Raw genomic sequence first — 13,766 nt, 5'->3', positions numbered from 1 at the left:
TGTTCTTCCTTCTACTTAGAATGTGAGTCCCATGTGGGACCCAGTCATCTTGAATCTACCCCAGTGCTTAACACAGTGCTTGGCACATAGTAGTGCCTAACAAATACCATTATTATTGTTTTTGTTCTTATTATTGTTATCTGATTTAATACCAGACAGTCCAGTTTTCAGGGCATCTATTGATGAATATTTTTTGAGCACTTATTGTGTAAAGAACTTTGTAATAAGCACTTGGGAGATTACAGTATAACAGAGATGGTAGGCATGTTTCTTGTGCACAGGAGCTTACAATCTAAAGGGGAAAGCAGACATTAAAATAAATTATGGATAGGTACATATGGGCTGAGGGAATGAAGATGGAGTGAATATCTAATGTTCAAAGAGTACAAATCCAAGTGCAAAGGTGACACAGAAGGGCGAGGGAGTAGGGAGACATGAGGGCTTAATTGGAGAAGGCTTCTTGGAGATGTGATTTTAATAAGGCTTTGGAGGTGGGGAGAGTGATGGATATTAAGGGGGTGGGATTTCCATGCCAGGGGCTGAATGTGAGCAAGGGATCACTGAAGAGGTAGACAAGATCAAGGTATAGTGAGTATGTTGGAGGTAGAGGAGTGAAGTGAATTGCTGGGTTGCAGTAGAAAATCAGTGAGGTGAGGTAGGAGGGGACAAGGTGATTGAGTGCTTTAAAACTAATGGTAAGAAGTCTGTGTTTGATGCAGAGTTGAATGGAAAGCCACTGGAGATTTGCAAGGAGTCAGGAAAAATGACCTTAAATGGTTTCTTTGAAAGTTGAAGGTCCCCTGTCCCGTGATCAGAGTGGATCCAGCTCTGACTGCCTTTATGGCCTAGTGGATAGAGCATGGACCTGGGAGTCAGAAGATCGTGGGTTCTAATCCCAGCTCCACCACTTTACTGTTGTGTGACCTTGGACAAGTCACTTCACTTCTCTGTGCCTCAGTTCCCTCATCTGTAAAATGAGGATTAAGACTATGAGCCCTATGTGGGACAAGGGACTGTGTCCAGCCCAATTATCTTGTATCTACCCCAGTGCTTAGAACTACCTGGCACATAGTAAGCGCTTAACAAATAACATAATTATTATTACTGTTATTTATTATTTTACGTGTTCAGCCTCCCTCTGCTGCAGCTAGGATGCCGTACTTGTATTCATACAGAGCAGGAAGGGACAAAGACTGTGGCGCAGATGAAGTAGTCAGGGGACCGACCCCCTAGAGAAATGCTCAAGTCCATGTCCTTTGTCCACAGAGACTGTTAGAACAGTTAGGTGGCAACTGACCTCACCCAGGAATAGGGGACGATGAGATTAAGATCACACTGCATTATGGAATGATGTCACACATAACATTTTGCAAAAGTCCATCTTAACCTGTCCAAAGTTAGCATTTCTCCGTGGTGGGAAGGGGGGTCCACATAGATCCCCGTATACTTGCTCCAGAGCCTTTGCGTTCCATTCCCAGATCCATCCTTGTTATCACAGGTTCCACAGTCTCCCAAACTCTAATTCAGTGCTCCATAGAGTACTTGCACAATTTGTATTGGTTTGAAGCTGCAGAGTTCAGTGGCAGGAGTATTCATTCAATCGTATTTATTGAGCACTTACTGTGTGCAGAGCACTGTACTAACACTTATTGCCAAAAAAATTGGGCATAAAGGCATTCCATTCTGTATCAGTAGAGAAACAGCATAGCTTAGTGGAAAGACCACGGGCCTGGGAATCAGAGGACCTGGGTTCTAATCTTGGCTCTACCACTTGTCTGCTGTGTGACCTTGGGCAAGTCACTTAGCTTCTCTGTGCCTCAGTTACCTCCCTCTGTAAAATGGGGGTTAAGGCTCTGAGTCACTGTGGGCTGTGGACTGTGTCCAACCTGATTAGCTTATATGTACCCCCACGCTTAGTACAGTGCCTGGCACAGAGTAAGCACATAACAAATATCGTTAAAAAAGAAACAGTACCAAACAGGGGACAGGACAGCTAAAAACTGGATCAATGACTACCCTCAGCACTAGGGAGGAAATATAAGAACATTGATTTAACACTGTTCCTGGCCCAAAGGATGTGCTCATTCTAGAGCAAGGAAGTCAGATGAACGAGGGGAAGGGCAGAGTATATTCAATCAATCAATCCATGATATTTATTGAGTGCTTACTGTGTGTAGCAGCAATTGGCAAAGTAAAGCAGGGTCCCTTCTGTCCTTCCTCTGGCAAAGACTTCAAAAGCCAGTCCGTGTCCTTCTGTCCATTGGCCTCCCCAGCCAGGATCTGTCCATTCATTCAATCAAATGAATCCAAACTTTCAGGGTTCAGCCCAAAGGGGAAAATGAGAGCAGGCCCTTCCGGGTAAAGCAGCCCACCTCCTCCACCCTGACTCCTTCAGGGTGAAATGAAAAAAAGTCAGGGCCAGATAATAATAATAATAGTGGTATTTGTTAAGTGCTTACCATGTGCGAGGCACTGTACTAAGCGCTGGGGTGAATAAAAGAATATCAGATCGAGCACAGTCCCTGTCCCACTTGGGGCTCACAGTCTCAATCCCCATTTTACAGATGAGGGAACTGAGGCCCAGAGAAGTGAAATGACTTGCCCAAGGTCACACAGGCGACAACTGGCAGAGCTGGGATTAGAACCCAGGTCCTTCTGAATCGCAGGCCTTTGCAGTATCCATTAGGCCATGTTGTTTCTTATCGCAATGCACTACTACCTTGCAAATGAGTTGGTATCGCACAGTTCCTCAGAACCACTCCAGGTGGCAATGTAGCCTGCATATTAACTCGGAGCCAGTTCCAAGCTGCCACATGCCTTCCTTAAATCGGACCTCATCAGGACTTCCTCAGCAGAAATATTGGTTCTTTCAGCTCCAGGCTCCCCACTCCCTTTGGAAATCACCTCTAGTGGAGCTTAAGGAAGTCATTATCCTTTGCAGTTTCAAGCCCCCGCTGAAAAGTAATGAGTTTGATCTGCCGTAGCTTCATGGCAGCCAATGTTTTAAGAGTACGACATCTCTTTAATGCACCAAAAATTATATAAAGTAAATATTGGCTTTTTGCTTTTCTTTGTTTGATTCAAAAATACAGTTTCTGTAGTAGTAATGAACATTTCTCTGTGTGTCTGGTTTTTTTTTTAATGCAGGTTCCGTGGACATGGGCACCAAACAGTCCACACTGGAGAATGTCTCACTAAGTCAGTCCCCTGTGATAGAAAACATTCAGGCGGCATACAAAAATGGAGAAACCAGTAAAGCCCAAGAGCTGATTAAAATAGCATGTGAAGAGAGCGTATTACAACTGGAAAAGGTAGGGTGAATGCTAAATATTCCGAAGCTTTGGGCAGTCAATTTTTAATTTATAGTCAACTTGAAAACTCCAACCTTGGCTATAATTATGCTATCTTGGTTAATCTCGCATGTAAGGATTTCAAAGCAACTCAGTCCTCCCAATACTGCTGAAGAAACAGAGCTTGTGGTAAGCTGTAAAGCAGCTCATGGGGCAGAGATAAGAGAACAATCATCAATGGCGTTTATTGAGCACTTAGAATGGTGTTTTGGAAAGAGTAAGGGACTGCAAGTCAGAGTACCTGGGTTCTAATTGGCGACTCTGCCAATCAATTGCTGTGTGATGTTGGTCAAGTCACTTACTTCTCTGTGCCTCAGTTTCCTCAACTGTAAAATGGGGATTCCATGCCTTTTACCCCTCATATTTAGCCTGGGATCCCCATGTGAGACAGGGGCTATGTCCAGTCTGATGAACTGTTCTACCACAGCACTGAGAACAGTGCTTGACATATAGTATGCGCTCAAGTACAGTTATAAAAACAACAATTTACCATGTGCCAAGCACTGAACTAGGTGCTTGGGAGAGAAAAATACAATAAAGTTGATAGATCTGTATCCTATCCCTAAGGAGCTCATAGTCTAGAAGGGGAGATAGATATTAAAGTAAATTACTGAAGAGGTAATAGAAGGCTATAGGGGTATATACTGAAGTGCTGTCTGGTGAGGTGAATATCAAATTCTTAAGAAGTAAAGAGGCACATACATAGACAATGTAGAGGAGAAGGTGAATGGAAAAAATGAGGCCTCTTGGAGGAGATGTGATTTTAGAAGTGTTTTGAAGGTGGGAAGCATGATGAGCTGACAGATTTGAGAGAAAGAGAGCTCCAGGCTAGAGGAAGGATGAGGGGAAGAGGTCAGCATTAAGACAGATAAGAGCAGGGTACCAGTAGTATGTTGCCATTAGAGGAGTGAAGTGTGTGGGTTATGTTTTAGTATCAGCAAGGTAAGAGTGAGCGAGATGACTTACTGATTGCCTTAAAGCAGGTGGTGAGGAGTTTCTGTTTGATGTGGAGCTAGATGGGCAGCCATGGGAGGTTTTTGGGGAGAGGGGAGATGTGGACTGAACATTTTTTCTTTAAAAAAAATGCTTCAGAGAGCAGAGTGAAGTATGGCCTTGAATGGGGAGAGAGAGGAAGTAAGGAAGACAATGAGCAGACTGATGCAGTAATCAAGAAGGGATATATTCTAGACTGTGAGCCCACTGTTGGGTAGGGACCGTCTCTATATGTTGCCAACTTGTACTTCCCAAGCACTTAGTACAGTGCTCTGCACACAGTAAGTGCTCAATAAATACGATGGATTGATTGATATAATGAGAGCTTGGATCAGTGTGGTGGCAGTTTGGAAGGGGTAAATTCTAGAGATGTTGTAAAGGTGGAACTGACAGGTTTAGGCAGCAGATTGAACTTGCATATTAAAAGAGATAAATCGAGGATAATGTGAAGGTTGTGCTCACGTAAGATGGGAAGAATAATGGTATTGTCAACAGTGATAAAGTCATAGGAGGACAGGGTCAGGTGGGAAGAAAAGGAGTTCTGTTTTGGACATGTTAAGATTGAGGTTTCGGTAGGACATTCATTCATTCAATCGTATTTATTGAGCGCTTACTGTGTGCAGAGCACTGTACTAAGCACTTGGGAAGTACAGGTTGACAACATATAGAGATGGTCCCTATCCAGCAGCGGGTTCACAGTCTAGAAGAGGGAGACAGACAAAACATATTAAAAAATAAAATAAATAGAATAAATATGTACAAGTAAAATAGAGTAATAAATATGTACAAACATATATACATATATGCAGGTGCTGTGGAGAGAGGAAGGAGGTAAGGTGGGGGGGATGGGGAGGGATATCCAATTAGAGATGTCCTGAAGGCAGGAGGAAATGCCAGGCTGCAAAGAAGGAGAGAGGTCAGGATTGGATAGAGAGATTTGGGAATTAATCATGAAGAGTTAGTAGTTGAAGCTGGAGAGCAAATGAGTTCTCCAAGGGATTGGATGAAGATGGAGAATAGAAGGGGGATCCAGAACTGAGCCTTGGCGAACTCCCCCAGTTAATGGGTTAGAGACAGAAGAGAAGCCGTCAAAAGAGACTGAGAAGGGATAAGAGGAGAACCAGGAGAGGACAGCAGCGGTGAAGATGAGGTTAGAAAATGTTTCCAGAAGGGAGTGGTCCACGGCATTGAAGGCAGCTGAGTGGTCTGGGAGGATTAGGATAGAGGCCACTGGATTTGGTGAGATCTTTGGTGAAGAGATAGTGTATGAAATATGGTATAAATTTTGTGAAGAGAGGAGATTGTGGGTTGAATAAGAAAGGGTCATATTAAAGTAGATTTCTAATTATAATATTGGGGCTATTGCTGATTTGAGTTAATCTTGTGGTCCGCTATCATTCATGGATGTTTTTCTACTAGCTTTGAGTTTACAGGGTGATGTTTCAGTTTTGATACTGTGGAGGAGATTGTCCATAGTTTGAAGATATAAGTAATCGCTGTAGCTATTCACTTGAAATTCCACTTTCTATCTGAAAAAGCATGACGCAAATAAGATATGTGGTTAGATGGAACAAAGAGTTTGGGCTGCATTGTTCAGTAGACCTGAAGAATGACAGTGGTCCTGCTCAATAAGCAATCAGGCTTTCAGAGACTAAAATGTCAGGGGTTTAGACTGTCACATTTTGGAGGTGAAACATTTAATCCCCTCCCCCAGACTGTAAGCTCATTGTTTATGGGGAATATGTCTACCAACTCTGTTATAGTGTACTCTCCCAAGTGCTTAGTATAGTATTCTGCACACAGAGCCTCTGTCAGTAAATATGATTCATTGTTTGTGTTTTACATCATTGAAATGATTGAATTAGAATTTGGGTTATAAATGATGGAACCATTGGGTGCTACACTAGTCAGAATGGAACAGTATTTTGTTATTTTTAGATATACAACAACATCTCAAGAAAATGGTCCCATTTCTTCATTGCTTTCACTTTTAAAAAACAAAAATCAAAATAAATTTATGTTTTTTCTTAAATTTTTTGCCTTGCTAATATTGTTTATTGCACACTTGGCTGTCAGGATGACAACCAGAGTCTCTTTCTTTCAACAGATTCTGTACTTTGATTTATTCCCTCCTATCTTAACTGTAAAAGACAAAAGAACTAGGAATAGCTGTAGGAATCTAAGCGAGGAGACTGAGTGATGTGTCCACATCTTAAATAAGTGTCTGTATCCTAGCCTTTTCCCTGAAAGATCATGACTAGAAAGTTTAAATGGAAGTTGATTTATTTTAAACATAACCCCCATTACTCTGTGGTGGCACTAAAAATTATATTTATTTGGATGTAGAATTAATCACATACAGAAAAGCTATACGTAAACAGGAATCAGTTTGGTTGGGGATGTACAGTACTGTATAGTAGTTTTAAAAAGTAGACTAACTCATGATTTGTGTCCCTGAAGTTTAGCAGTGAGTAAAGTTGGAGTTGTAGGGCTGTCAGAAATAAGGGCATGCAATTCAGGTTTTAGTATTCCATCTTTCCGTAAGTGTTTATAAACTGCTCTTTCTCTAGAATTGAGACAATTGTAAGGTATGCTATTAGCAAACAGATGTGTAAGGACTCGAGTGCACTTCTATGAGCTGAATACAGAGAGAAAAAACTTCCCTTCTTCTAGCTCTCACACCAGTCCAAATGTCATTCTTTCAAATTCATAGGGCTAGGAATTAAGGATATTTTATGGGCCCAAAATGGAAACTATCATCTTATACAAATTGCTACATAGATTGCATAAACTGAGAATGAGAAGCAGCTTCACCTAATGGAAAGACCAAGGCCTGGGAATCAGAGGACCTGGTTCTAATTTCAGCTCCTCCACTTGACTTCTGGGTGACCTTGGGCAAGTCACTTCACTTCTCTGTACCTCAGTTTCCTCATCCTTAAAATGGAGATTCAGTACCTGTTTTCCTTCAGTCATTTATTGAGAGCTAACTGTGTGCAGGGCGCTGTTCTAAGCACTTGGGAGAGTACAATGTAACAGTACAACAGAGTTGCTGACACCTTCCCTGCCCACAATGAGCTTGCCAGTCTAGAGGGGGAAACAGACATTTATATAAATAAAGAAATTACAGGTATGTAAGAAAGTGCTGTTGGGTTGAGGGAGGAGTGAATCAATGGATCAAATCCAAGTGTAAGGGTAATGCAGAAGGGAGCAGAACAAAAGGAAATGAGGGCTTAGTCAGGGAAGCCCTCTTGGAGGAGAGGTGTTTTCAGTAAGGCTTTGAAGGTGGGAAGAGTAATTGTCTGTCAGAAATGAGAGCATTCCAGACCAGAGGCAGGGCATGGGTCAAGAGGACAGCAGCAACACAGACAAGATCAAGGTGAAGTGATTAGGTTGACATTAGAGGAGCAAAGTGTGTGGGCTGGGATATAGTAGTAAATCAAGGAGGTAAGGTAGGAGGGAGCAAGCTGAAAGAGTGATTTAAAGCCAATGGTAATGAATTTCTTTTTGATGCAGAGGTAGATGGGCAACCTCTGGAGGTTCTTGAGGAGTGGGGAAACAGACTGAGCAGTTTTATAGAAAAATAATCCAGGCAGCAGTGTGTAGTATGTACTGAAATGAGGAGAGACAGAAGGCTGATTCGGTAATCAAGGCAAGATAGGATAAGTGTTTGGATTAACTTGGTAGCAGTTTGGATGGAGAGGAAAGGGGTGGGTTTTAGCAATATTGCAAAGGCTGAATTGACAGGATTTAGTGATACATTGAATATATGGGTTGAATGAGAGAGATGAATCAAGGATAGTGCCTAGGTTATGGACAGGATGGTCATTCCCTAATTTGGATCTGTGGTACTTCCGCCATCAGGATCTTTCCCATCCCAAAATTTACTTTGAATGTTAGCCCGTCGAGTGGAATTCTCTGTTCACATAGAACACCAAAGGGGAATTCTTATTTCTTCTCTTTGATTATGAAAGGAGAGAGATGCCAATTGGTAAAGTTGGCTGAAAACTCTTGATGAGGAATAAAATTAGATGGGTTAAATAATGATTACTTTCTGTAGACTGTAAATTCCTCCTGTAGACTATAAGCTCTTTGTGGACTGGGATGGCATTTACCAACTTGGTTGTATCGTACTTTTCCAAGCGCTTGTTTCAGTGCTCTGCACACAGTAAGCGCTCAATAAATATGATTGAATGAATAAATGAATGAATAAATAAATACCATTGATTTCTTTTTGCTGCACATTTACTATTTGCTTTTCTGTTGCTCCCTTAAAATTATCTTTCTGTCTTCATGACTCTGGAAAATGTGATCTACTTCGTGACCTGAAGGAACTGTTGTATATGCAAAAATTAGTTGCTTAGTCTCTCAATGGTAGGATCAACAAATATTTCAATATTATGTTCTCAGTTGTTACTTAACTGAGCTACTTACCTGTTGGTGTATTCTCTGATCTACGTAAGAGCTTAGACTTCTGGGGAGCTTACAGTTCCTTTCAGTACAGGTAAGCAGAGGCACCTCACCTGGAAGGCAAATGGAAAAGTAGGTTTGGAGGCCCCCAACACTTCTCTCGCTTGTTCGTTAGACTGCTTTACAGGTGCCCCTCTGGAACCCTTTCCTTCTAGATTCAGGCTCTTCATTTATACCTTTAGCAGTCAAAGGTTTTCAATAAAAACTGGAGGAAAACATTACAATATTATGGATGGGAGGAATAACAATAATTTATTTAGAGCTCTGGAAGGAAAAAGAAAAATGCCATTGAGGGTGACTGCAGAGGGTCACTAAAACAGTTGTTACAAAATTTTGCTTTTTCAGCCTGTGGATTTATTCAGAATTAATGAAAGGTATAGATTTTAAACAAGGCTTTAAAAAAAGCAACACATGATTTTATTATCAGGTGAGAGTGTTTTTCTGTGCCTCTTACTGTCTCGGTATTTTTACTTACCTGTTTCTTTGTCTGACCACCTCTTCAAATCTGCTTCTGGGGCAGCTTTTTTGAAGCAGGAATTCTTTGTATCTTTCCTCCTGTTGTTTCTGCATGTTCTCCAGGAGCTCGAAGGGCTTGTAGGTTAAATAAGCCATAACAAACAATTAATGTGCTTTCTCTGCCTCAGTTATTTCCCAGTTTAGGCTCCTCCACAACAGGATTTTGAGAAAAAAGCTTACCTTGATGTCCGTTTTTATCCACCAGTGTCAACTCCTGAGCATCACTGCAGCTTACGGGGACCTTGAAGTGGTGAAATATTTACTCAAAGAAAAGCTTGTGGAATTGCCAACAGAGCCTAATGATGACAACCCAGCTGTGGTGGCTGCTTATTTTGGGCATACTGATATTGTGAAGGAATTGTTAGATTCTTTACTGGGTAAGTTCAATAAAATGAGCTACTTACCTCTTGATGTGTTTTTAATCCTGTCTATAGGCAGATCCGTGGGAGACAAGGAAACATAAAGCAGAGGCAGCAAGGTTTCTTAAAGTGTTTTTTTTTTTTAATATGCTACTCAAGTTGGTCAAATAGAAAATTGAGGGCATTGTATCTCTAGCAATCCAAATAAGCACATCCAAGTTTTTGTTTACAGTAATCTGTGCTAGAGGAAATAACGTACACATCTCTCATTCACTTTTTAAATTAGTAACATCAAGACATAAGTCAGTAACACATTGGCCAAAGACCAGCTTAGTTTTGTGTTGTTGAGATGTAGTTACTACTGGAAAAACAGTGCTGCTTCCTCAATGACAAAATCTAACTACTTCTCGTCTGCAGCTGCTCTAATAGTTAATTGTTCCATGTCATGGAATGACTTTCTCTCATGGCCAAATCAAATAATCAGTGCTGTTCATTGAGCCCTTACTGTGTGGAAAGCACTTCACTAAGTGCTTGGAAGAGTTCGATAAAACTGAGTTGGTAGACACATTCCCTGCCAGATCCCACTAGTCCTGAAGAGATAGGAAGTTGTGTAGGTTCTTGTTGTGTAGTTTCCTATCCTATTCCGTGGTTTTAAAGTTGTGTTGCCATATAACCCTGTCTTCTCTGTGGTCAGAAAATGCGCCCTGCAGTCACATTATCAATTATTGCAGAAAGGCATCTTCTTATCCAGTCAAGCATTACAGAGAGGAGGAATCCTCCTCAACTTGGTTCTGTAAGCGATATGCCATGAGAATCCTGAATGTTTGTTGCATAGGCCAGTTGTCAAGCCAGGAAATGTTCAACTATGCTGCCCTTCTGACTTGCTACCCCCAGTCCCTCCCACTCATGGCAACAAGTGGAGGCTGACTGAAGAGTGGGAAGAGGGAAGATGTAGCAAAATAGAAAGATTACAGCCTTGGGGGACTTATTATGCGTTACCCTGGCAACATGACAGTAAACCATTCCCTGCTGTCATCTCTAAAGCCAAGCCATAGTAAAGTTAACTTTAACCTGACTGGTTAGCAATTCCTAGTTATTCACCAATTGGAAACGTTAGGTTCCTTTTCAAACCTTTCATGCTTATCCCCGGGGGCTGTATCCAGCTTTCTGGTAAATTTCCTATGGAAAGAGAAAAGGGTTGGCTTTGGTCAGGTTTTGGAATTCTTTAGTTACCATGGATTTCCAGCCCTTATTTGAGGCTTTGAAAAATGAAATGGTGTTTTGATGAGGTTGCTAAGAGCACAGCAAATGAGGTGATTTCTATTGAGATTGGACCCAGAAAAATGTCTTCATGCCAATTTGAACATGAAGATATTATAGCCCTTCAACCCACACCATCTCTGTTCACTTAAGTTGCTGAATATTATTTTATCCTGAAATAAAGTGGGCAGCAACTGCTAATTTGAGGAGAAAATTGTAAGGGGTGCAGACTGGCATTTTACCAGAGAGTTTAGTTCCTATCACAGTTTCTGCTCTTAGAAGGAAGATCCTAAAAAGTCATATCAAAGTTTGAGGGGACTTCTACCATCTGCTTAAACTGTTTGGGGTTGTCCCATATTAAATCTGCCCACATTGGGCACATAGCTAGAGGAAGTATACTCCAGACTAAACACAGCTTCTTGGTCCTAAGCCCAACGAAACATCAAATAATACAGCAGTGTCTTATATTCGAAAATCATTTTTTGCCAAGAAATTTTAACTGATTACAAACATAACTGGTTAGATTATATAGTGCCTTTTCTCTTAAAAGGAAGTCTACAATTATTCATCTAATTGAACAATTAATCTCCAGAATCACCTTATCGTAGAAAGTAGGAAAATGATTTCATTCTCATTTTATAAATGGAAATGAACGCTCAAAAAGGTGGAATAATGGAATAATGTTCCTATGTGTACTTGACAAATCAGCAGTAGAGCAGGAACTTAGACCACTCTCAGCCTGACTTTTTTTCATTAAAAAAAAAAATTTCATGGTCATGTTCAAAATTTCAGAGCAAGCCTAGCCCTCAAGGCTTGGGAAACACTCAGTGGGCTAGTATGTAGCAGTGTGGGCTAGTGGAAAGAGCATGGTCCTGGGAGTCAGAGGATCTGGGTTCTATCCTGTCCCTGCCATTTTCCAGCTGTCTGATCTTGGGCAAGTCACTTGACTTCTCTGTACCTCAGAGAAGCTAAAGTGGGGGTTAAATACCTGTACCCCCTCCTCCTTAGACTATAGCCCTGTATGGGATGGGACTGTGTTTGATCCACATATACTGTATCTCCTTCAGCACTTAATGTTTGGCACATAGTAAGCAATTAAAATTTAACTGTTGTTGTTATTTAGATAAAATGAACTGTCCAGGGGACTAGAAAAACTAGTCGACTTAATCCTGCCCTAGGAACCTTAAGGTTAACATGTCTACCTGATTGTGTAAGAGTATCGCTCCTCCTTTATGTCCATGTCCCTCTGGCCCATTGTCTGCCTGAGTGCCTCTAAGGACTCGAATCTAGATAGACAAGCACTGAGGTGGGAAAGAGAGGACTGGGCACCAAAGCTGTGAATCACAAATATCAGAGATGACCAAATTGTGGCTCACAAGTTGCTCTTCCTTACTCCTGAGTGGCTCTCAGCATATTATTTCGTGGTGAGAAGCAGAGGCGTGTCCAGGTGTTGTGGCTGAAGGACAGGGCAAGTAGGGTGGAATGGTTCCTGACCTCTTACCCACATCCTGCCTCTGGCCCAGAATGCTCTCCCTCCTCATATTTGACAGATAGTTACTCTCCCACCACCCTTTAAAGCCTTACTGAAGGCTCATCTCCTCCAAGATACCTTCACTGATTAAGCCCTCCTTTCCTCTTCTCCCACTCCCTTCTGCATCACCCTGACATGCTCATTCATTCAATCGTATTTATTGAATGCTTACTGTGTGCAGAGCACTGTACTAAGCACTTGGGAAGTACAAGTTGGCAACATATAGAGATAGTCCCTACCCAACAATGGGCTCACAGTCTAGAAGGGGGAGACAGACAACAAAACAAAACAGGTGGACAGGTGTCCTCGTCAGAACAAATAGAATTAAAGATAAATGCACATCATTAACAAAATAAATAGAATAGTAAATAAGTACAAGTAAAATAGAGTAATAAATCTGTACAAACATACAGGTGCTGTAGGGAAGGGAAGGAGGTAGGGCGGGGGGATGGGGAGGAGGAGAAGAAAAGGGGGGCTTAGTCTGGGAAGGCCTCTTGGAGGAGGTGAGCTCTCAGTAGGGCTTTGAAGGGAAGAAGAGAGCTAGCTTGGTGGATGTGTGGAGGGAGGGCATGCCAGGCCAGAGGGAGGACGTGAGCAGGAGGTCGACAGTGGGACAGGCGAGAACGAGGTACAGTGAGGAGATTAGTGGCAGAGGAGTGGAGGGTGCAGGCTGGGCTATAGAAGGAGAGAAGGGAGGTGAGGTAGGAGGGGGTGAGGTGATGGAAAGCCTTGAAGCCGAGAGTGAGGAGTTTTTGCTTGATGCATAGGTTGACAGGCAGCCACTGGAGATTTTTGAGGAGGGGAGTAACATGCCCAGAGCGTTTCTGCACAAAGCTGATCCAGGCAGCAGTGTGAAGTATAGACTGAAATGGGGAGAGACAGGACAATGGGAGATCAGAGAGGAGGCTGATGCAGTAATCCAGTTGGGATAAGATGAGAACTTGAGCCAGCAATGTAGCGGTTTGAACGGAGAGGAAAGGGTGGATCTTGGCGATGTTGTGGAGGTGAGACCGGCAGGTTTTGGTGATGGATTGGATGTGAGGGGTGACCGAGAGAGCGGAGTCGAGGATGACACCAAGGTTGCGGGCTTGTGAGACTGGAAGGATGGTAGTGCCGTCTACAGTGACGGGAAAGTCAGGGGGCGGGCAGGGTTTGCTCCCTTTATTCATCCCTCTTGCCCCAGCCCCGTAACACTTATGTACATATCTGTCATTTATATTAATGTCTGTCTCCCTGTCTATCCTGGAAGCTTGTTGTGGGCAGAGAATATGTCTGTTTATTGCAGTATTG

The 13,766-nt window shown here is 42.2% G+C and overlaps 1 protein-coding gene across 3 annotated transcripts in view; it reads left to right on the top strand.

Moving 5' to 3' along the window:
• Positions 1-13,766, top strand: part of LRRK1 (leucine rich repeat kinase 1) — a 145,639-nt gene that overhangs the window by 26,602 nt on the left and 105,271 nt on the right. For 2 of the 3 annotated variants that reach the window (XM_038746352.1, XM_038746350.1), the window contains exons 2-3: positions 3,148-3,311; positions 9,532-9,703. In XM_038746352.1, the coding sequence (XP_038602280.1) occupies positions 3,148-3,311; positions 9,532-9,703 (336 nt within the window). The remainder of the gene's footprint in view (positions 1-3,147; positions 3,312-9,531; positions 9,704-13,766) is intronic. The other variant, XM_038746353.1, reaches the window with a different exon arrangement.

This window comes from Tachyglossus aculeatus, chromosome 5 (assembly GCF_015852505.1).
Source record: "Tachyglossus aculeatus isolate mTacAcu1 chromosome 5, mTacAcu1.pri, whole genome shotgun sequence".
Taxonomy (NCBI): Eukaryota; Metazoa; Chordata; class Mammalia; order Monotremata; family Tachyglossidae; genus Tachyglossus; species Tachyglossus aculeatus.
Note: the sequence above shows the minus strand (reverse complement) of the source record. Positions and strands in the feature narration are given on the sequence as shown.